Genomic DNA, 25,053 nt, shown 5'->3' on the forward strand with positions numbered 1-25,053 from the left:
ACTGTATATAAGAGAATGTTTTGAAGTGCTGTTTGTCATCAAATGTGCTAAGTTTATTTGATATTGCACAAAGGGCAGTTTTATGGCGTTCTTTTATGCACAATATATATATTTGTTTATGTGTTATATATCACATTTGCAGTACACTTAGTTATATCATTTTGAATAACATACCAGTTATTAAGGTTTCAGCAGCATAAGTTGGATGCAGCATAAGTTGGATGCATCATAAGTTGGATACAGCATTCCAGTGATTCACATTCACATTTTCGTTTTTTAATGGGCCAGCACTATAATTTGGGGTTTTTCAAGAAATTCCCCTTGCCTGAGGGAAGCAAGGAGAGATCTCCTTGATTCATTCCAAAATCTTGGAACACAAATAATCTGTTCAGTGATTTCTAGTCCAGTATTTTGCTCCCAGTTGGTTTTAGAACTGTGACTAGGTTTGACTAGAAACCATTCTACTAGGAACTGGTACAGCCACTCCTTGTGGTTCAGGTTGGTGCAAGGTCACTAAATCTGCCCTCTTTTTCCCTGAAACTGGCATATTGGAAGGCAAAAAGTGAGAAGTGGGACAGAGATAAAAACTCTGGGCCAGATTCACATAGAATTGCGGCCGTGTAACGTAACCCGTTTACCTTACACCGCCGCAAGTTTTCAGTGTAAGTGCCCGATCCACAAAGCACTTACCTGTAAACTTGCGGCGGTGTATCGTAAACACGTCCGGCGCAAGCCCGCCCAATTCAAATGGGGCGGGTACCATTTAAATTAGGCGCGCTCCCGCGCCGGACGTACTGCGCATGCTCCGTTCGCAATTTTCCCGACGTGCTTTGCGCGAAGTTACGGCGGCGCAACGTGTTTGTGAATCGCGACGTGCGTAACGTACTTACGGCGAAAAAAAAAAAAAAGCGACGCGGGAACGACGGGCATACTTTAACATGGTGGAGTAATTTTACACCATGTTGAAGCACCCCTAACTTTGCGACGGGAAACTAAGACTTGCGCCGACGTAACGACGGGAAAAACCTTCGTGGATCGCCGTAACTGCTAATTTGCATACCCGACGCTGGAATACGACGCGAACTCCACCCAGCGGCGGCCGAGGTACTGCATCCTAAGATCCGACGGTGTAAGTCAATTACACCTGTCGGATCTTAGGGCTATCTATGCGTAACTGATTCTATGAATCAGCCGCATAGATAGAACAAGAGATACGACGGTGTATCAGGAGATACGCCGTCGTAGCTGTTCTGTGAATCTGGCCCTTTATTTTGTACCATTGTACTATTTTGGGCCAGGGTTTTGATGAAAGGAAGTGTTAAAGTGGTTCTAAACTCTAGGGGGGTTATTTGCGAAAGGCAAATCCACTTTGCACTACAAGTGCAAACTACAAGAGCAAAGTGCACTTGAAATTGCACTGAAAGTGCACTTGGAAGTGCAGTCACTGTAGATCCGAGGGGGACATGCAAGGAAAAAAAAAACAGCATTTTAGCTTTCGCATGATTGGATAATAAAATCAGCAGATCTTCCCCTCAGATTTACAGAGTCTGCACTTCCAAGTGCACTTTAAGTGCAATTTCAAGTGCACCTTGCACTGGTAGTTTGCACTTGTAGTGCAATGTGGATTTGCCTTTCGTAAATATCCCCTAGGTGTTTTTTTTACCGTATATACTCGAGTATAAGCCAAGTTTTTCAGCACATGTTTTTGTGCTGAAAATGCCCCCCCTCGGCTTATACTCGAGTCACCATTTTACGCCTAATCTCCCGGATTTTGGGGACCCGGTAACAGCCGGTCGTAGGTCCCCTGGACCCCAAACTTGGCACACATGCCCCACTCTTCCTCTACAAGTGTGCAAAATTTGTTGTCCGGGGGACCTACAGCTGGGAAACACCGATTTTTCAAAGCTGGGCACCCCTTCCATAGACTCCCATGTTAAACGTCAGTCTAGCCATGGACACACTGAGGCATGGGCACAGTGAGGCACAGTAAGGCATGCAGATGGACACCCTAGGCTTATACTCGAGTCAATACGTTTTCCCTGTTTTTTGTGGTAAAATTAGGTGCCTCGGCTTATATTCGGGTCAGCTTATACTCGAGTATATACGGTACCTAGTGAATAGAAAGTAATAATGCGCTAATATCAACCCTTGCTGCTATACAGTGACCAACGTGTAAAAAGATGCAATGGTTCCAAATATCACACAAATATCAAAGAGGTATCAAAAAATTATTGAGACAGTGCAAAATAAAGGTGATCAGTGCCAGAAACACAATAAACAGCAAGAAAAAAACAATTTTGAGACTGGATCAATGGTGGGGAATCCTATGACACACTGGGTGCTTCCCAGCACTTCCTATCACAGTCTGGAGCTGACACTTGATGTTTCAGAGAGGCACAGCTCATGAGGGAAAAAAGAAAGAGGAAACTCATGGTACAGTATTGTAACAAGGAAAGGGCAAACAATGAATACACAATGTGTTTGCACCCACAAATCCCTGGACAGAATAGACATAAAACAGCCTTTAATGCCGCTCAGTGCAACAAACTCCTCATTCGGATTCGATACAGGATTCGACTCCGTTAAAGGCGTCACTCAGGCTCCTCCCTCGCACATTACGTCACTCGTCACGTGACTTAGTGCATTGTCGCTATGGTAACACTGGACTACTCTGGTGACAGTATGTAAAAATTATATGTGTATGTCAAATTCCTTAAAGTCCTTAAATTCCGCTTATTTTGCAAACAACCTCAGAACTTCATCATTCTTCATCACTGTTTCTTTGAAGCGTGTGATTCCTAATAACTTCTTCTTTGAAAATGCCCCCTTCCATTCATGCTATTCCTAGGTAGCTTATCCTCTTACGGGGGACCATGGAGCCACTTTGTGTGCATACCTCTGGCTGGCACTGTGGGTGAGTCTCCTTATAACCCAACCATAGAAAACAACAGCCCCGATGGCCGACCACTCCCCCTGCTCCCACCCCCTCCCTCACTATGCTCTCCCTCCTAAACAGCAAATGTGAAGTACAAAGGGTGTGCGCAGTTTTAATGTACTGGGACATACAGTACACTACTACCAGGCAATGCATTAATTAGGGGTCTATGTAAAAAACATTTGTTGTGAAAAACATCTGCACAATTAGGGCATACATTTCCATACTCTGCCATTATGTGTGATTCCTATATCATCATCACCCCCTAGTGGCCATAATGCAATTTTGTTTATACAAATAAAATGTGGCCATTAGATGGTGCTAACAATATGGGAATCACATATATTATTGAAAATACAGCGATTTTCATCCTGGTTTGGCAAATCTTTGTCACATGCACTCAACGAACGTTTTATACATAGACTCCCTCATGTTCATCTTTACACAGCGATTCTAATTGGTCAGCCCCTGCCCAGTGAATTACCCTGGTCAATCCCAGAAGTGCTGCACAGAGAAGAGGGAGAAAATCGGGGATTCCAAATCCCTGAACAGGCAATGTGGGCACCGAGAGCTCAGCATACCCTGAAGTAAGTACAGGGACCAGGAGGGTTGGGAGGGTGTACGATGTAAGTTCACAGTAATTCTTTTTTTAAAGAGGTGCACTAACACCTCAAAAGATAAGTTCACCTTTGGGAATATGTTACATGTTCCACCCATTTTTAGGGTGGAACATTTTAACATGTTCCCAACGTTGCCCATTCTCGCTGTAGCAGCAGAAAAGGAAAAGTTTCCCATACTATCTGTCACTTTTTAAAAGCAGCTCCGCCCACACGGCCACAGCATTCATTCGCACAGCTCTCAACTACAAGCCAATGCATCCTTAGCAACTGTCGGCTTGTAGTTCTCAATCACACTCACAGTGCTGGGGAGTGCCATAGTCGTTCATTGATTTGTTCTTGTCAGTGTATCTGCCTGTCCATACAGGATGTATGGGTATACTGATACACTGACATATTCTTATCACTGGTGCAATGCTTTACAGGCTCCAAAATAAAAAATAATAAATGCGCATTTTTTTACCTGCAAAAAAAATGTGCATTAATTTATTTTTTCTAGAAGGTGAACTTATCCTTTAGGACATCGATTCCTGCTATGGACAGTTGTCAGAAATTTTGCAACCAATGACTGGGACATTTAATGGCTGCCAGTAAAACCTGTCTCTGTAGGCACATCTAGTGTACTGTGTTTTATATTTTTTAAGATTTTATATATATATATTAGTTTAGTACAGTATGTAATTACACAACACCCTGTACACTTTATTTTAGTTTGAGCAGTACTGACATCTAGTGGCCTGAAGAACACAATACTTACAAAGTCCAAGACTTTTAGCCCTCGTTCACACTGGAGGAACTTATCATGCGATTTAACAGGTCAAATCACATGACAAGTTGCACCCTATTGTCAGCAAGGGCACTGTTCAAATCGGTGCAAAGCCGACTTTGCGGTGCCGCATCGATTTGAAAAAGTAGTACAAAAATATGAAGGAAACTTGGACAGCCGCACTCCAAAAAATGTTCTTTTAATTAAAATCGATCACACAATGAACATGCCACAGCAAAAAAATTTGGAACAAAAGTTAACGTTTCACCCTGTAACTTCGGTGCTTAGTCATAGCTAGTACCTGCACTACTTTTGACAATTTCGGGTGCGACTTGCATAGACATCTGTGCGTGAAGCCACACAGATGTCTTCAAAGTCGCACCGGAAGTTGCACTGACATGCGGCTTGGAAATAATGCGATTTCAGATGAAGTTGAACGATTTCAAAGCCGTATTTAATGTAAACAAGGGATTAGAAGGTAATACTTTTAACAGCTGGTGAAAACGTTGGTCTGTTTCACCAGTTCTATTTTCTACCAGTTCATGAAAGTGTGAAACAAAAAGTTGTAAAGTTGATCTCAATGGATTGTAAATAAGTGAATGCCATTATGACCTTTACTTAATAGTGCAATATACATTTTGTTTATAATACTATTATTTATGTAATAGTTTGTAAAGATGTATTTCTGAAAAAAAGGAGAACACAAATTATAGACACTCTTGGGGGAACCCTAGAGTGTTTTAGGCTCTCTTAAGAAGTCCGTCGTGCCTCAACATTCACGTACCTGCCAAAACAGGTACAATAATCTATTGTAGGCCTACACCAAGGTCAGAGTGTTCATACTGGAAAACTCCTTCCCAGACGGGTGCCTGGTAGAGGAGTTTTGTAATGGAGTGGGTAGAGTTCGATAGGAAACTAAGAGACTAGTTCCCAGTCAGGTCAGCCTTTTAAATGACAGTGCAGAACATTGGGCTGATCCATAGTCGCTATTCAGTCCAGTCAGCATAGACTCACCCCACTTTGAGCTCTGGTGTACCCATTAATAATTCCTAATCTGCGAACTGGCGGTAACTCTTTAAACAATCTGGTTCTTAAAGTGGCAGTAGTAAGAACTTTACCAATCTGTCACTTGTCAGTACTGGTGCAAATGCTTGACTGAATTAGGCACAGGTAGTTTTCAAGGGACCTATTACAAGATAACTGTTGTAAAAGCTTTACTGAATTCCCCAGTCTGACTTCATAGTGCTGAAACAAATACATAGTCAGAAACTGACAAACTACTGAATTATGTAATACAATTCCTAAATAAGAACCTGTATAATTATATATGGCTTTATACACCCATCTCCTACTGTTGTCATGAAGATTATTTTAACAGATTTGAATAGTGTAAAGTGAGCTTAAATCATGTTTAGGTTACATTCTAATTGACTATAGCCATGTTCAAACACATTTATAAAATAACTGGTAAAACAGTAATCTATTTAAAAAAAAACATGCAGTGAGTTAAATGACATGATTCTACCAGCAAACACACAAATTCTGAAATATTATAAGTATAGATAGGCAGCATATAGTGTTCATTATGAGACAGCCTTCAGGAAGCAAGTTGATAAAGGCAAGTACAAGAATATAATATCTTCTTACTAAACCAAGGAAGATTGATGTCTCTTTGCAGAAAAAAAGCAAGTAATCGTGGTTTTTATTCTCCAAGCATGAATCAGTACATTCTCTATGTATGCTAGTGTCACAGTAAATTTAACCTAAACAATAGCTAAGATTGATTTACAGATAACATGAAGAAAAAAAAAATGAATAGCGCTTTTATGAAGACGTTTGGTGAACTAACAGCAGTTACCAGGAAAATCACTTGAGAAATTAGAGAACCGCGCGCTATAAGTGAACTTAAAAAAATTGTGCTAGACAAATATACTAGAGTAGAAACTGCTCCCCTCAAAGTGCTAAGGTGCAAACTTTGTAGAGTATAGGGGTATGTATTAATTGGGGGTGCTGGAACAATGAGCTACATTACATACATATACAGATAAAGTGCATAGTGCTCAATAGATAATTAATAATCCTAAGTGAAAATTGCAGTGTTTAAAAATATTTCATCAGTAAACAAAGTGCATCAAAAAGTCAAAAGCACAGAATCAAAAAATGTATATAAGGAATGTCCATAAATCTTTTCCGAAGCAACTTTACACCATCAGAGAGATAGAGAGAGAGAGACAGACTTGTAAAGCGCAACACATGCAAACTGAATCGCCTCTGGCGCTGTATCCATTTCATGGGTAAGGAACCCCTTGATGGGTTTTAATCTTTCTCCTGAAGGCCAAGTGGTCTGACTCCAGTCGAATGGTGGTTCGTAGTGCATTCCACAGGCGAGGTCCCTGGACTGCAAATCTTCGATCTCCTTTGGACTTGTATCTGGCTTTGGGTATCTGGAGGTGGTTTTGATTGGTGGATCGCAGAATGCGATTGGGGTTATGGGCTTTTATTTTTTTGCATAGATATTGGGGGGCGTTTCCTTGAATACACTTATGTATTAGGCAGAGTGCCTTGAAGGAGATTCTGTCTTTTACTGGCAACCAATGAAGGGATCTCAGTGAAGGTGAGATTGATTTCCATGTTTTTTTCCCAGTCACTAGTCGAGCGGCCGTATTTTGAACGACTTGCAGACGAGCGATTTGGTACTTTGGGAGACCGAGGTAAAGGGCGTTTGCATAATCCAATCTGGAGTTTACAACTGCTCCCACCACGACTGCAATGTCCTCTTTCGGGATAAAGGGCGTGAGTCTGTGTAGTAGGCGCAGCAGATGGTGGGATCCGCTGACTACTGACCCTATTTGTGCATCCATTGTCATGTAGGTATCGAAAATGACTCCGAGACTTTTGACTTTGGAGCTAGGGGTGATAGTTTTACCCAGAATGGGTGGGGGAGTCCATGTTGACGCGGGGTGATTTTTCCGGTTAGCGTGAAACAGGAGAAGTTCTGTTTTCGAACCATTGAGTTTAAGATAACTGTTTGTCATCCAGTTATCTATTAGAGTGAGGCATTTCTCTAGTCCAAGAGAATGATCCTTTTTGTTGCAGATGCGGAAATACAGTTGTGTGTCGTCTGCATAGGAGTGGTAAAGTAACTTCTGGTTACTGATGATTTCAAAGAGAGGGCGAAGATAGATATTAAACAATACGGGCGATAAGGGAGATCCCTGAGGGACTCCACATGATACCATACATTTTTCAGAAGTGAAAGACCCCAGTTTCACTATTTGTGATCGGTTTTCCAAGAAGGAGGAGAACCAGGGTAAAACACCTTCAGCGACTCCGGCTACTTCAGCTAGCCTAGCCAGTAGTAGTCCGTGGTCTACAGTGTCAAAAGCCGCGCTTAGGTCCAGCAGTATCAGGAGACAAGATTCTCCTTCGTCTGCGGCCTCTAGAGCGTCATCCCATATTTTGAGCAGCGCCGTTTCTGTTCCGTGACCTGGACGGAAGCCTGATTGAAACGTGTCGAGTAAGTGTAGTCCAATGAAGTCGTTGGCAGTGGTGATGGTGTAAAGACCAGAGTTGCTTCACAAAACATTTATGGGCATTCCTTATATACATCTTTTGATTCTGTGTTTTTGACTTTTTGATGCACTTTGTTTACCGATGAAATATTTTTAAACACTGCAATTTTCACTTAGGATTATTAATTATCTATTGAGGAAAATCACTTAGCAAATAATACTCATCTTAAAAAACAACAGCTTTCTTATTTTATTTTTTTTACAAACAGAATTAAAGAATAGTTATCCAGTTATATACTCACGGCTGCTAATACCCAAAAGATGGAGACATACAAATAAGGACTGTTTAGGAGTACATCAATATGTAATGCAATGACACCGCCAAACACTGCAGATATTCCAACTACCACCTCAACAATCTGAAAAACAGACCAATAAAGAGAAAATTTGCTCATAAAAGTATTTAAAGATTCTATAGATGCAGAATGTAAACAAACAAACAAGCTGCCATAATACTTACAGAGAAAAACTTCATCATCCTTGCAGGAAACTGGACAGGTCTTAGATTGTTTGAGCTCCCACAGGTTGAACCCTATAGAGGGGGAGAAATTAGCAAATATTCAGATTTGCATCCATCATGTGAACCACTTATTATGGCCTTCATATATAGGGAAGTATAGAATGAAATTCCAGTCTAAATTCTTAACAGAGAAGAGCAGCTGCTCTGTATAACAGACCAGAGTTTTTTCGTTTGCTCAGTACTACTGCAACAATATAACCATTTCATTTGATTTTTTTTGTAACATTTATTTCAGAAGTGCCTGTATTAGCATAGTACACTACAGTACATTCCATAAGTGTTTAGTCTGTAGCTGAAGGTGACTGCTCATCTGTAGTTTTAATATCAGGATTGTTGTACTTACCTTAAAATCCATTTCATGGAGTACAATAAGGGACACAAGATTCAATTATTCTAGGACAATTGGGTTATTCTTCCACACTCAGGTGGAATTGGACAGTGACAAACTAAAAAAGAAAAAAGCCATCGGCCTGCTAGGTATAATCCCTCACACCAGGGCCGTCTTTAATGTTGATTGGACCATGAGCAAAAAACATTTTTTGGGTGCCCCCCATGCAATTTCTCTCTCCACCTGCTCTGAAACATACAATAAATATCAGCTAGACCTAAAATCTGTTTACTGTATCAGATCAGGTAGCGATTGCAATTGGTTGCCAGAGGTTACAGCATATCATTACCATTGACTGACTGGTTGCTAGAGGTTACAGCACACATTACGGCTCACTGATTAGTTGCTAGAGGTTACAGCACATGATTTCTGCTTGTTGATTGGTTGCTAGAGATTACTGTACAGTAATACTGCTCACTGATTGGTTGCTAGAGGTTACAGCACATCATGTCCTCACTGCAAAGGGGCATGATATACATATGAATGCCGCCGGCCGTCACTATTTACATATGAATTCTCCCGTTATTTGCATATGAATGACGGTTACTTGCATGTAAACACAGGGCACGCAGGGGAGTCATCTGTATACAAACTTCAAGGTACAAGGGAATTTAAACTGGAATAGTTGGCAAAATTCTGTTTTGCGTTCGTTAAGGTGGTTTCAGCTATCTTAAGTCATCTGGGACATCCAAAGGCAGCCCAACTGAGGTGTGGGAAATAGTAACAAAACACTTAAAGGCCCACACAACAAAAAAGTAATACTGGGGGTAGCCTGAAACTCAAAGACCAGCCTGAAGGACCTTACATTCAAAGCTGGCTCAGATACATGCCTTGCAGAGGTGATGGCAACAAGGAAAGAAACCTTGTGAGTAGGTGTGGAAAGGAGAAAATCCCCATTGGGTTCAAAACATGATCTTTGAAGTGCTGACAAAACTAAATTAAAATCCCATGGAGTCACATGTGCTTGTACAGGAGGCAATATAAAAAACATCCTGGATAAAAGTCTTGACCAATCAATGGGAGGCTAGTGGTCTTTGAAATAAGAGATCTTCCCCTTAATGGTATTCAACACTAAATGCTGATTCAGACTTGACTGCAAAAAGGTCAGGATTTGTGACAGAGAATATTTCGTTAGGTGAACATATATTTTCTCACACCAAGCATTGTAATCCCTCCATGTGCAATGGTAGCCCTTTGTCAGGAAAGGTTGCATCCGCTGGTAATATTTATTTATTATTTGGCTTGCAGTACTATGGTCCACCAGCAGGTGTTATATCATCTTTGGGACTCAGTACTGGTCTCCACCAGCGGATGTATCCTATCAGTGTGGAGGGTACTGCTCTTTCTGCGCTCAGGTGTGACTTGAAGCTAAATTACTGACATTCTCATTTATACCCGGCGAGTGCAAGCACACCTCGCCTTGGTATCTATCTCCCTGACCTTGAGCTTGCTATCCTGACTTTGAGCCTGCATCTTACCTGACCCGATCCTGACACAATCCCTATCCCGAGCCCATCCTGTACCTGTCCCTCCTGTCCCCTGATTACCACTGATACCTGTCCTCCTGTTTCCTGATTACTTTGGATCCCTACTCTGCAGCTTTTCCATCCGTCCCCTCCCTGTTCTTGTTGGTTTTCCATCCTTACCCACCTGCTGATATGCCCTAGTGTATGACCTAGGCCTGGCTTTTACTACGATTCTGGTATCTCCCATTTTTGTACATATTGTCTATAGTTATTTTTGGGTCACTGTTTATTGATTGTGTGTTGTTCACTTATCTTAATAAATTATTATATTTTCACCTACATGCAGGGCCGATCCGCCCTATAGGCTCACTATGCAAGCTGCTTAGGGCCCCGCAAAGCTGCGGAGGGCCCCCCAAATTACTAGAGGTCCTGTCTGGTGAGAAGTCATTTTTGGCCCCTCACCCCGCTCCTCAACTCGCTGGCTGCATGGGGAAAAAGGTAAGAAGTCAGCATCCCCTGCTTCTCACTTTAATGTAAGATGTAATTTCCGACAGCAGAACAACCCCCCTGCTTCTCAAGCTTAATGTGACATGTAATTTTGCTTAGGGCCCCAGGGAGGTCAGGATCGGCACTGCCTACATGCGTTTTTGGTCTCCTCTGTGCAGTCACACAGTCTGGTCTACTAGCTTCTCTGACACCTTGCAGGAGGTAGATTTACTAACTTTTAAAAGTGTGAGAATTACCAAATTAGAGAGCCCGCTATCTCTGGGATTCGGCCTGGGCCAGTGTGGAGCATTCAGTATTACAGGAATGTTCTCAATCTTGATCTTATGGAGTAAATGAGGGAGCAGTTTCGGAAGAAGAAAGGAGTTGATCAGGATGTACTGACCATATAGATTTACCAGAGCATTCACTACTTCTGCCAGAAGATCTCTGCATCTAGAGCCGAACCTGTATAGTTTATTATTGAACCTGAAGTTTTAAATCCAGAGTTTCCCATATGTGACACAGGTCCTTTCTGGGTATAGGGACCATTCCCTTTGGGGGTCCAGGTGCTGCTGGCTGAGGTAGTTTTCATGCCAATTGTCCACACCTGTAATATGAATGGCAGACAAGGCGGCTGAAACATGGAGTTCTCCCCAAATTAGAATCCTTTCTACTTCTGTTGCCACGTTAAGATTTCTAGTTGTTCCCTGGCAGTAGATGTATGCCGCTGCTGTAGTGACTGGCCCCTCCAGGATGTCTAGCATTGCAGGAACAACCAAATTGCTCAAAGCCCTAGAATGTTAATTAAGAGACAACATTCCTCTGTAAACCCCTGCACCAATAAGATGTCTAGGAATGGGAGGAAGGATTTCCTCAACTCCAAAGACAGATTCCTGAGCCACTAGGCCAGAGGTAACCTTGTCGTCAGTGTCAATTGAATCTGTCTAGAGACTGAACAAATTTAGTTTCATGACAACAGAATGTAAAACTGAGCAAATGGCACTGCCTCGAAGGAGACTAATATCAAGGCCAGAACTCTCATAATAACTGCAGCATTAGCCAGCTCCTAGACAATAGAGTCTGAGTCTCTGGTTTTAAAACAGTAAACAGATTGGAGGAAAACACCCGAAAACCTTTCTGCCATTGGAACAATACCAATAACTCCCTGGCGCAAGAAATCTGAATGAGCAGCATGGAGGTCTGGAAATCTTTGGGGACATCTCTTCATGCTGACGAAGACTTGTCAGGTTTAAAGAGATTTAGGGGCCCAGGGTTTGTTATTGAACCTGTCTTCTGGCTGGGTCTGATCTTGGTGGTAAAAGCCTGGGAGTAAAGAAAGGAAGTCTTTTTGGCCTCAAAGGAACAAGGAGTCTTCCCAATTTATAGTTTAGGCTGGGGCAAAATAAGTACCTAACATCCTTTATGTGGGCATCCAAAGAGGCACCAAAGACCCATTCACCATCAAAAGTCATGCATAACTTGTTAAATTGTTATTTACACTGATAATTCAGAGTCTAAGGCCCCGTACACACGGACAGACAGTCTGCTGAAAACGGTCCGCCGGACCGTTTTCAGCGGACATGTCCGCCCGGAGATTTCTGTCTGATGGTTGTACACACCATAAGACAGAAATCCGCGCGTAAACAATACGTGGGGACGTGGCCGCGCCGTCGCCGCGACGATGACGCGGCAACGTGGGCAGCCTTGAAGTTCAAAGCTTCCAAGCATGCGTCGAATCAGTACGATGCATGCGAGGGATGGCGGTCGGTCGGACATATCCGGTGAGTCTGTACAGACGACCGAACACGTCCGACGGACAGGTTTCCAGCGGACAGATTTTTTAGCATGCTAGGAAATTTTAGTCCGCTGGAAAAAGTCTGCTCGGCCGGGAATCCGGTCCGGTCGGCTGTACACACGACCGGATCTGTCCGGTGAAACTGTCCGTCGGACAAATATCAGCGGACAGATCCGGTCGTGTGTACGGGGCCTTAGTTTTAAGCCAAAGGGTTCTCCATATGTTCACTGACAGCAAATGACAGCAAATGCATTTTGTAAATAAGATTTACACTATCGACTAAACCATTTATGCAATAATGTAGAACTGAAAGCATAAGTTATAAGCACTCTTCAAATACTGGATCAAAAATAATGGTAGCTGGATCTTTTGAAATAAGTTTAGTTCCTCCCCCTAAAGGTTTGACATTACAGTTATGGCAAGCTGCAGAGCAGGGTCTGCTGGTGGATACAGGCGTTTGAAACATTTGTCAGTGGGATCCTTAAACACTGGTGCATCCTCGACAGGTATGGTCAGAGTTTTATTAAGGCATGATATCATCAGATTCACTGTGGGAACAGCCTGCTTCTATATAAATGCCTCCTTGAATAGGTAAAGCATTTGGGAGGGGTGAATAGTTTATCAGAAGTTTTCCAGTCGCTGTACAGAACAGTATCCATTAAGAAGTGTAACTAACAAGTTTTGACAGTCTTGAGACCTGTCAGGGATCCCAGACTAGTACAGTACTATTAGAAAGTACAGGCTGCTTTCCTAATTTTAAGGTAGCACACACTGCATCAGTAAGTACCAATATGGTATCTTTAAGCCTAGTAGCTGTCTGCGACTCCTTGGAGATGGATTTGTGAGACTCTTAAACACACACAGCCTCTGCAACAGAAGGCCTCTGAGTCAGCAAGTATAATTGCAATTTGGCCCATAAAATTCAAACATGGTTGCAGAGTACTCTCGAAGAGAATTTAATTGATTGTAAGCTGAAGAGGTCAGATTCAGTGGGACTGCTCACCTAACAGGAGCAACTAAATAAAGAACATAAGGTAAAAACTGTGAGCACCCACAGACCAGCTACTGAGAGCAGGAGAGGTTAAAATATCCGGCGGTGACAAGGTCCCTGAAGGTGGCAGCAGGGACTACTCAAGGTGGAACCACGTTCTCAAATAGAAGCATAATAGCAGGAAGTAGACCCACTAAAAAGGCAGGAACCCTGTTATGTTAGTTAGTTAATGACAAAGCACTTGATTTTCCAGCATGTTAACCCTTTCCATGAAACTAACAGGACATGTTGGGTAATAATGGCACCCAACAACTGCAATAAATATAGTAGCTCCCAATGCTCAGCCCATATGGTATACTCAGAAACTGCAGAAACAGTGTCACATCTTTTTTGGAAAATTTAGAGATAGGCAACACTATCATAATATTGGTTTATGGTTGGAAATAATAACTACTACAATAGGGAACAGACACAAAAATATACACTCAACATCTTTGCAAGAAAACGTTCTTGCACATACTTATGTAGCACATACTTATGTAGGTACCACCTTAATATTGCAATTGTAATTTTAAGATGACAATGGGAGTAGCTGAAGCAGTACATAGGTAGGTTATTTTCTGATCTTACCTGTGTTTATTTAATATTTCTTTTAAAATTTCTCCTTCTCCTGTACGTACTTACTCCTTACTGTTATACTAGTTACTATGATCAGACTGGCATCTGCTGTAGTGCTTTACCTGTCCTCTTTTGACCACATATACAGTCAAATGTTTTATTTGGTCCAGGGAGAAAAGTTTAGGCTCGATTCACATCTATGCATGTTGCTTTTGAGCATTTCTGCAGTGCTTTTTGCTGTGCTTTCTGCTTATCGGGTACATCGTACCCCTACCAATTCACCCCAAAAAGCAGGTTTTTGACAAGCCCGGTATTAAAAAAATAGCTCCGAGCCGTCTTCTCCCTGAGCCATCTCCTCCCGCTACCGTATTCTTCAGGTGTCGTCTTTTCCCAATGTCATCTTCTTCTATTGCTGTCTCTTCCCGCGCCGCAAAAACGCGCAGGCAAAAAATGCATTGGTGTGAACATGTTCCATAGGAACCCGTGTTAAAAAAATTAAATGCATTTCTGCAAAATGCAAAAAGCATCAAAAACGCATTAGTGTGAATCGGGCCTTACTCCTTATCCCGATTTTAATCTGACATCTCTCCACACGTTAGCTGTTTCCCATGTTTTAGAATTTATTAGTTGTGGTGCATACTTGACCATTAAGACCCCTATCACACTGTGGCGTTATTCAGGCGCTTTAGCGTTAAAAAAAAGTGCCTGTAAAGCACCTGAAAGAAGCTACATCTGCAATCCCAATGTGAAAGCCCGAGTGCGCCCAAAAAACTCCTGCAAGCAGCTTCTTTGCAGCGCTTTAGGAGCGTTGAATACACCGATCCTAAAGCCCCCTTCCTACTGAGGGAGCTTTTTTTAATGCCAAAGCGCCTGAAAAACGCCCCAGTGTGAAAGGGGTCTTAGCGGCACTTTACCAGCATTTTTCGGGCGCTGGCAGTGTGAAAGGGCTCTAAAAAGCACTCGGACTTTCACATTGGGATTGCAGATGAGGCTTCTTTCAGGCGCTTTACAGGCTTTTTTAACGCCAACGCGCCTGAAAAACGCCCCAGTGTGAAAGGGGTCTAATACATGCTTCAACTTACCATCAAAATACTCTTTGTTCACAATACTCGTTTGTCTAAAGACTCAGTATAAGTGGAACCATAATTCTCCAGCGCTGCTCTTGTGCTGGACATTGAGGGTCTCTTACCCTACATTACTTAACCTAATATCCATAATGATTGGCCAGTCTTCTCTCTTCTCTACAGCAGATGTGAACTTCATATAACCTGTGAACCGCACTATTCTTTTTTTTCGTACCTTTTAAATCAGGTGAAAGGTAGACAGTGACAATATAACACAAAACCACCAATCAATACAGCTTGATTAGGGGAGGTAAAATAGCTACAATTTTTTCAAAAATGCCTACAGGATCTAGGAAATCTAATAACTCAAATGTAAGCAAACAAGGGGCTTACCTTGCCGGCTGAGTATCAGAAGTTCGCAGATCGTTTACAGGACCCCTGTAAATCCCCTCTTGGCTTCAAGCTGGCCAAATTGTCTTGGACATTTTATAGATAAGGAACAACTAGACTAACACTGATCAATGAATCCTAATGAATAATACCTACTGCATTAGGAAAAAGACACAAAGATACCCTCTGCACTTTTCCAAACACCATTGTGTTTTGCTTACGTACATAGTGGGTATCACATTAATATCCATCCTCCTAAGACACTAGTAAAAAACTAAAACTTGAGGAGAATGGGGTTATACAGTATTTGGCTAGTCAATTGCTTTCTTGCTTGCCAGTGTCCAGTTCCTCTTGAAGTTGGCTGTATAATCCAATAGTCTCTTAATAACCGAATCATGTGTTCATAATGAACGAGAAAGAAAACCAGTGTTTTTTGGAGCTAGCCTAGTATTTATTGGTAATGGCTATGACAAATACCACACATCACTTCTTTAATATTTCTTAAAGATACTTTTAAAAATATCTTATGTTAAAGTGGTTGTAAACTTCAGACATGAAATATGAACAAAAAACATATCCCTCTATAGTGTATACTTGTCTTAATTAAGAGCACTAAGTGTCGTTTCTGTCTGCTGCTTCGTTCCTCTGCTATCAGCATGGGTAAATTCTGACAAGTTTTCCAGACACCAAGAGGAAAAAGGTGACACAAGAGGGAGCTCCAACTGATTGAAAACCTCAGCTATGTTTCTGTGTGCTGTGTGAAGGGGGGGGGGGGGCTTTTACCTCTAATCAGCTTTCGGAGCTCTCCTCACTGAGATCTGCAATTTAATTTCAGATATCGGCTCCCCTTTTTTTCACAGCTCAGAAATGCTTTATAAATTCAGGATTTTAAATGAATGTAGAGTTGTAGATGTAGAGAAGAGAAAACTGGTGCAACTAATGTAGGAGTTTTTTTTCCCCCATCTCTGTGTATCACCTGAGGCCAGCCATCTCACTGGGTATATGTAAGGGTTTATAAACACTTTAAGTTCTATTATAAATGTCTATAATTTTATTTGTTAATATAAATTCATTTTTCTGCTGAAATGTAAATGATAAATCTATATGAACAGATATGGCTCCAAACATTCATTAAATGGTTAGAAGTGTTGAAGCAATACCTCTCCATCAAAGATAACATGTTACAACAGCACAAAGCAAATACCAATGGGAAATATAGATTATTTTTTGCAAAGTGGATCTGTCAAACAAAAAAATGATAAATGAGGCACAAATCACACAAGAAAAACAAAAATTGTCATCACTTACTCTTTTTTCAGGACAGCAGTCCACCTGCGTCCTTGCAGAAATGATCACTGTTGTTGCCATAAGAATTTCCATCAGAATGAGGAGCATCAAATTGAAATTTATCTAGGAAAAAGGGCAAAGTCATATATATTTTTTTCAACTGGTCTTTACAAAATAGGTTACGTTTTGATGTTTGGGCACATGTTTGGGTTCTATGCTTAGTGTCATTTTTTTTTTTAAATCCCACTTGCTAGAGTTTCCAATAACAACATCCTGTGAGGATGAATTGCAACGTTAAAATGCATCAAAAATCTACTGCAACAAATAAAGAATGCAGATTTGGTCTCTAGAGAGGACTCCCATTTTATAAAAAATAATATATAAAAAATTATTATTTTTTTGTTTTCAATCAAATAATTTTCACATTTTTCAGCAAAAACAAACAAACACATATAACATTTTCAACACACAACCCCATCCAACATCAAAGCAACAACATTCTTCCCTATTTGCACTCATCAAATCATATTTCAATCGTTACTCAAACCCCTCCTTCACATTATTTTACCTAGATAGGAAATAATTATATAAGAATATATGCACTTACAAACTTCTATCTCATTATTAATTTTCCATATCGTCATTAATATCCTCAACTGAATGCTCAGGCAGATTGGAGACTAACCACCAATGCCAGATCTTCTCAAATTTTTTAAGACATCTCCTATGTTTATATGTCAGTTCCTCTCATCTTAGATGAAGATAAATTACTTTGATCCATTATTGGTGGATAGTTTGATATCCATTTTTGTAGTATAAATTTATATACATAGTTCTCAACCACATCACGTGCATTTCAACGTTGAGGGAATCTTCTGGTATAATCCCTAGTACTTGTGTAAAGCACAAGGAATTAAAAATATCAAATATAGACTCCCAGTAGCGATCTGATTGGGGACATTGCCACAGCATCTGTATAAGTGCACCTTTACCAATAGTGCATCTTGGACAATTTGATGTAGTTGCTTTACCCCGGGAATACCGTTTTTAAGGAGTGTAGTGGGCTCTATGGATGATAAATAATTGAGTCAAATACTGTGTGGAGATTTTTCAAAGCTTGCCCCCATTCCTCATCACTAAGGCCCCATACACACGGTCGTTCCAAACCGATGAGAATGGTCCGACGGGCCATTTCCATCGGTTCACCGCTGAAGTGGCCTGATGGTCTGATGTGCGTACACACCATCATTCCAAAAAAACGATCGGGTCAGAACACGGTGACGTCAAACACACGACGTGCTGAATAAAACGAAGTTCAATGCTTCCAAGCATGCGTCGACTTGATTCTGAGCATGCGCGGGTTTTGAACCGATGCTTTCTGTACTAACCATCGGTTTGGACCGATTCGGCAGCGGGCCATCGGTTCGATTTTAAAGCATGTTTTAAAATTTTGGACCAAAGGACAACAAACCGATGGGCTATACACACGGTCGGTTTGGACCGATGAAACTGAACCTCGGTCCATTCTCATCGGTTTTGTCCGACCGTGTGTACGCGGCCTTAGTGTATCTATCTTATTAACTGGGGTCCAAAACCATTTTTTTCTAAACAATGCCATAAAAAGTCCTATTCTATACTATAAAAAGCTTTTGTTGCATCAAGCGACAGTATAGAGAAGTTATAAGTAAAGTTCTAAGTAGGCTCATTGACCTGCAGTGTGAAAGGTAGCTGCAGGTAATTGGCAACGTCGAAGATTGGCATAATGCTGCTTTTTCTGTAACCAAATACAATATGTATTTGTATCTAACATAAGTAAATGTTATTTCTTATCATTTATAATTGTGTGTAAGTGTATTATTATTTATTAGCGCTATATTAGGAGGCCTAAACTTCATCTGTGTGGATTATTTGTTTTCTGTTAGATTTAGCTACAATACTTCATTTTACCTAAAACAGGAAACATCTAACTTTCTACCAAATGAAAGTATATATTTAAAACCTAATACCTGTACAACCAAAATGAGGAATTATATAACTCACTGGACACTATGCCCCTTTTATAAGGCCTGAGGTTCCTGCCTTGCCCATAACTGGCATATACATATACTCTGTTATGTATTCATTAACATACCACAGGTTAGTAGGACCTATTAAGCTTTTAGCCCCTTTCACACGGGGCGGATCAGTAATGATGAACCTCCCCACTGTGCAGGGACCGCCCTGTATTTTCTCCGCTCTCCCCTATGGGGGGGATCGGATGTAAAACGGACCGTCTGTCCGTGTTCACCCGATCCGATTCCACCAGACGGATGGAAAAGTAGGTTTTTCCTCCGTCACACTTTGGCGGATCGGAGCAGGTCGGATATCAGCGTGCATGTCACCGCTGACATCCGTGGCTCCATAGAGGAGCACGGAGCGCCCGTTCAGGTCCGCCTAAAAAACTGGCAGGCGGACCTGAACGAGCCGCCCGTGTGAAAGAGCCCTTAGATCACTGAACAGTTGTTCACTAGGCAATCATACACTGAGCTCTACTGTCTACATCAGCTTGCCTCACTTTACAAATGTTTTATTTCAGTCTTCACTCTCTACTTATCTAAATTGCTCACATGGTTAATTTCCACATTGTTATGATTAATCAATGATGCCATGTTTTTGTATTTATAGATATATGAGAGCATTGGATCACGTGCTGTGCTTGGGATTTTGTGGATCACCACAGGGGTTAGACAAAGTTGTCAATATTTTAACAACACACTGGGATGATTTAGGCTGGGGGTATCATTTAAACTTTTATTTTTACTATGTATTGTAACTCTTCATAAACTATTGTATTTTTGCATCCATCCCTGGTTACCATTTCTTTCAGTTTCTTTACGTGTCTTATCAGTTTGGGTGGCTGCACAGACACACACTAACATTGCATTGGATAGTTTTGCAGTAGGTGGAGAAAATAAATGTATTTATTTCATGTACATTACAGATACACTGAACCATTGTTCACAAGGTAGTCAAATCAGATCAGTTAAATCTACATTTCCCATTACAGCCAAATACTAAACCCTGGCTCAGTATGTCAAATACATTAAAATTTAGGAGCCCTTGATCTGCCTTGACCAAACAGTGAGCTGCTGTTTACATCATCATTATCAAAAGCCCAAAATGCCTGCTTTGCTTATGACAGTGATACTACCCACATATCATAAAGACCAAAACCGCATGACTGATTAAAGTGTTACTAAACTCAGGGCCCTGCACTCACTAAATCAGTTCTACCACAGTGCACAGGACATGGAAATGCAATTACTTTAGTAAATATAACTGATCAATAACTTTTCTAATCAGCAGTATATAGCAGTCTTGTGACTTCTATCAGTGTCCAGCTGAGTACTGTTTAAGGTGTGTAGGAGGAGTTTTCATTCTCCTCTGGCTGTCCTGAGAGGCTGCAGGACCCCTGACCCTCTGGACAGTGCTGATTGGCTTGTGCTGATCACATGCACCCTCCTAAAGAAGTAAAACTCTCTAGCCATACACACCAAACTGAGCATGTACAGAGTATTTTTATTTTAAAAAAATATCTGTCTTTTTATTTATTTTTTAACAAAAAATAAAAACCACAGAGGTGATCAAATACCACCAAAAGAAAGCTGTATTTGTGGGAAAAAATGATAAAAATGTAATTTGGGTAGTGTTGCATGACCATGCAATTGTCATGCGACAGCACTGAAAGCTGAAAATTGGTCTGGGCAGGAGGGGGGTTTAAGTGCCCAGTAAGCAAGTGGTTAAGCCACAATCATGGGTGGGAGTAAAGACAAGCACAATGAACCAGATCCCGCAGCTTATGCTGTATATACCTAGTTTGTCAATGATGTGCACTGCTGGTTACAGAAAAACTGCCAAACCAGTAAAAATGAAAAAGAGAAGTCATGCTGCAGCATTATCCTGTTCCAAAGGGAGAAACAATCACCAAGGGTAGCCACGCAGTTGGTTATTTATTTTGTTATGTGTCTGCAGTTTTTGTTTCCAGTTTCAAATAGAAAGAGCCTTTTCTCTAGTTGCTATCCTTGAATATCCCTGGAGAAAAACAACTGATACATAATCAGATTTAGGGCTCTTTCACACATAATGTCGTTTTTTACTGACGTGCCATTACAATGTCTATTCATACTAATATTTTATACAAAGAAGTGAATCTTGAACTGTTTAAATGGGCCAATGACCAATGGAGCCATTGCTGTGCTAAAAGTGTTTAAATTGTACCTTTTTTAATATCGGTTACAGAAAGTATTACCTGATTTTTCCTCGATTACAAAGAGGCATTGCTTGTCCTTTTGTTAAAAGGGTTGTAAAGGCAAAAATTTTTTTCCCTAAATAGCTTCCTTTACCTTAGTGCAGTCCTCTTTCACTTACCTCATCCTTCCATTTTCCTTTTTAAATGTCCTTATTTCTTCTGAGAAATCCTCACTTCCTGTTCTTCTGTCTGTAACTAAACTCAGTAATGCAAGGCTTTCTCCCTGGTGTGGGGGTGAGCAGGAGAGTCAGGACGCCCACTAACACACAGCTCGTTTCTCTATCTGCAAAGTAGATATCGTCCTGACCCTCCTGCTCTCCCCCTCCCCCTCAAGAGGCTTTCTCCACACCAGGGAGAAAGCCTTGCATTACTGTGTGGAGTTACAGACAGAAGAACAGGAAGTGAGGATTTCTCAGAAGAAATAAGGACATTTAAAAGCAAAATCGAAGGATGAGGTAAGTGAAGGAGGACTGCACTAAGGTAAAGGAAGCTATTTAGGGAATTTTTTTTTTACCTTTACAACCCCTTTAAGATCATTTTAGAGCTCTTTCACACCGAGGTGCTCAAAAACCGCCCATAATAGTGTATTTACTCTTGTGTACGCTATTTCTTTCTGATACACAAAATGTTGCGTATATACTTCTGTACTGAATATGTACTTTCATATATGGATTTATTTGCATTCTATATTTGTTGATATTCTCTGTATATTCCTATGTATATTAAAAATACTCAATAAACAGATTTAAAAAAAAAAAAAAAAAACGCCCATAAAACATATTTTTTGTGGCACTTTTGCAGAGCTTTTGCAGCGTTAGCAATGTGTTTTTTTACGGTCACGTAACTCAAAATAACCATTTTGCGGCGCTTTTGAAGTGCTTTTAGTGTGCTTTTCAGGTGCTTTTGAAGCGTTTCCTATTCATTTCAATGGACAGGGGCATTTTTGAGGTGCTTTATTAGGTGCTCCAAACATGCTCCAAAGATGTTGCTTGCAGGACTTTTTTCACCGCCCTGCCAACGCACCACCCCAGTATGAAAGCATCTATTGATATTAATGGGAAGCAGTTTTCGGGAGATTTTCAGGTGCATTTTTAGTGTGAAAGCGTCTGAAAAGGGCCTCAGTGTGAAAGGGGTCTAGTGATTTCACTTTGTATGCCCAAATAGACTAGTGCTCATTGGACTTGGTTATATCTGAAGGGGCAAGCAGAAATATATGTTTTCACATGTACTTGTAAGGTTATAGTATCAGACAGTTGACAGCATTTAACCTAAATGAGACTCGAGTGTTTTGATCGAATCTGCTACTTACATTAATTGCTGTTGGTTGAATTGCTAACTTGCAGCCAAACCATATTAGGCAGGTAGTGGTAATAGAAAATGTTGATACATGTAATATCTGAAAATGAGATATCTGAAAAGATATACAAATGATGAAATTAGAGAAAGTCATACACAGCAATAAGATGGTAGGATTCTTGCTCAATAACAATGCATTTTTTATTATTATCTGTCCAGCAAAATCATTCTCACTTGTGCTGCTGTATATCATGAAACATTATGGACATAATTATCTAAATTAATTAATCAATATGTCTGGTGACTTTCAGACTTCCAAAAATTTGGGCCACCACTCTACAACTCCTACAGCTGATCAGGGCACATATTTAGACCTGTTTTGTGAGAACTTGACATGGGTCAAAACTGTCTTCGAAGAGTGCCTTATAGCTACTCTGTGAATAGACTTATGGCAATATCAGGGCATTTTCTCAATATCTGTGTAAATAGCTAATTGAGGAGGCAAATGGCCCACTTTGTTAAAAGTGATGTCGTACTTAAAAAATTAACTTTTTTTTTTTTGGAATATGATATATTTGTAGGATATCATTCCCATTAGTTAAATGCGTCCCTCAACAGATCTTGCATGTCATGTCAGTACATACACAGCAACTTTAGCAGATATAATGCATGAAAAATAACAAGCATTTAATGATAGCATATCAAAAGAATAAAATCATTAAAAAAATATTTATTTTCATTTTCTACCTTATGTGTGCTTGGATCATCGCTAACTGGGTTGAACATTACAAATGTGCCTTTTTTTATTCAGAAGAACTTACCACATTCTCTTTGTTCTTCAACACTGCAAAACTTACAACAGCCGAAGGTATACACTGTAAACAAAACAAACAAATACAACAGCCTTTTTAACCATGATAATAAAATAACTAATATATTGCCACTGGATTAGAAATCTCAACAAAGGACTGTGTGAAAAATGTACAAGCACTCTATTATTAGGATCAGGGCCGATCCTAGGGTCACAGACGCCTGGGTGCAGAACTATTTCTGGCGCCCCCCACATGGTCAGAGACTGCAGACATAGTACAGGAGATGGTCAGAGACTGCAGATATAATACAGGAGATGGTCAGAGACTGCAGACATACTACATGAGATGGTTTAGAGAATGCAGATATAATACAGGAGATGGTCAGAGACTGCCGCTATGGTCTCCAGCTGCTTCACTCTCCTCCTCTGACAGGAGGAGGGAGAGAGGGAAAATGGACTTGGGAAGGAAACGCAGCGGCGGCACAGTCTCTCCTCCTCTGATCCACTCCTGTCAGTTTCCGGCGGAGAGAGCTGCCTCTGGTCACAGACAAGAAGAGGAGGAGGAGGCAGAAGAGGAGCACTCTGGCACTTCAGCGCCCCCACCTCTGTGGCGCCTGGGTGCGCTGCACCCTGTGCACCTGTCCAGGACCGGCCCTGATTAGGATAATAATTAAAGCAGACATTGAGCCAGCAAGCCAAATACCAGCCAATAAATTTGTAACTAAACTGTTAGGTTATGATTGCCTCAAAGGATGCTGGATACCGAAGGAATACAAGCAACACCCCTGCTAAGCATGTGATCCAATTCTGGTTCAAAAGCTGTTTCGTCAGGGGGATCAATACAGGGAAAAACAAGCCAATTAAGGTGTAATGGAATAATCTCAAAGTGATTCTAAATTTCTTATTTTTTTCTAAATACCAAACATTGTATACTTACCTGCCCGGTGATATTGCACAGAGCAGCCCCAACCCTCCTCTTCTGGGGTCCTCCACTGATGTTCTAGGCTCCACCACTTTTCAGTGCCCCAGCAGCCCTGAACCTTCTTTTCTGGGGTCCATCACTGACATTCTAGGCCTCTCTTCTCAGTGAGCCCCACAGGAAGCTGATTCCTATGGGTGCAAAGCTGTGGGCTCGATCCTGAGTCAGGCTGTGTGTGTCCATTGACACACACAGCAGAACCCAGCCCCACCTCCTGCTCCCTCCTAATTGGATTTCACGACAGCAGCAAAAGCCAATGACTCCCACTGCTGCCTGTCAATCCCTGTGTGAAGAGGGAGAGCGTAGAGAAAACTGAAGTTGGGCACAGCACTAGATCGATCCAGGAGTGAGGTGAGTCTTTAGAGAGGGAGAGGGGTACAGCCAGTCTTAAATCAATGTTTACCTTAATGCAGGGAATCCATTAAGGTAAAAAACATTTCAGCTTTACAACCATTTTAACTAGTAAGTACAAAACACACCCATTACACTGCTCCATGTGTTCAATTATAATCATCCCCTTACAAACCTACACCAGAATACACAGACAACACTGTACCATGCACCCAAAGATACACATCTGGTATTATGGACAGAACTGCAGTTAAAGCTGATTTCCTGCTTCAGATTACTGGCCCAACAAACATTTTCTCACTAACAAGTGTGGTCACTGGGTGTGCTGTATAAACTGTATGCAGCCGAGTCTACATACAGTATACAGCACTGTGTTCTGGGTGCAAGACAAGACCTTATTATCTCACACCTGGAACAAAATAGTGTTGGTCTG

At 41.1% G+C, this 25,053-nt stretch overlaps 1 protein-coding gene across 7 annotated transcripts in view; it reads right to left on the reverse strand.

Annotated features, from left to right (window-relative positions):
- Window positions 1-25,053, reverse strand: part of MLC1 (modulator of VRAC current 1) — a 98,286-nt gene that overhangs the window by 53,754 nt on the left and 19,479 nt on the right. For 5 of the 7 annotated variants that reach the window (XM_040343670.1, XM_040343669.1, XM_040343666.1 and 2 more), the window contains exons 5-9: window positions 23,301-23,354; window positions 22,493-22,594; window positions 16,917-17,018; window positions 8,351-8,422; window positions 8,133-8,249 (exon numbers count right to left, since the gene is read on the reverse strand). In XM_040343670.1, the coding sequence (XP_040199604.1) occupies window positions 8,133-8,249; window positions 8,351-8,422; window positions 16,917-17,018; window positions 22,493-22,594; window positions 23,301-23,354 (447 nt within the window). The remainder of the gene's footprint in view (window positions 1-8,132; window positions 8,250-8,350; window positions 8,423-16,916; window positions 17,019-22,492; window positions 22,595-23,300; window positions 23,355-25,053) is intronic. The other 2 variants (XM_040343671.1, XM_040343668.1) reach the window with 1 other exon arrangement.

Source organism: Rana temporaria, chromosome 3 (genome assembly GCF_905171775.1).
Source record: "Rana temporaria chromosome 3, aRanTem1.1, whole genome shotgun sequence".
NCBI classification, from domain to species: Eukaryota; Metazoa; Chordata; class Amphibia; order Anura; family Ranidae; genus Rana; species Rana temporaria.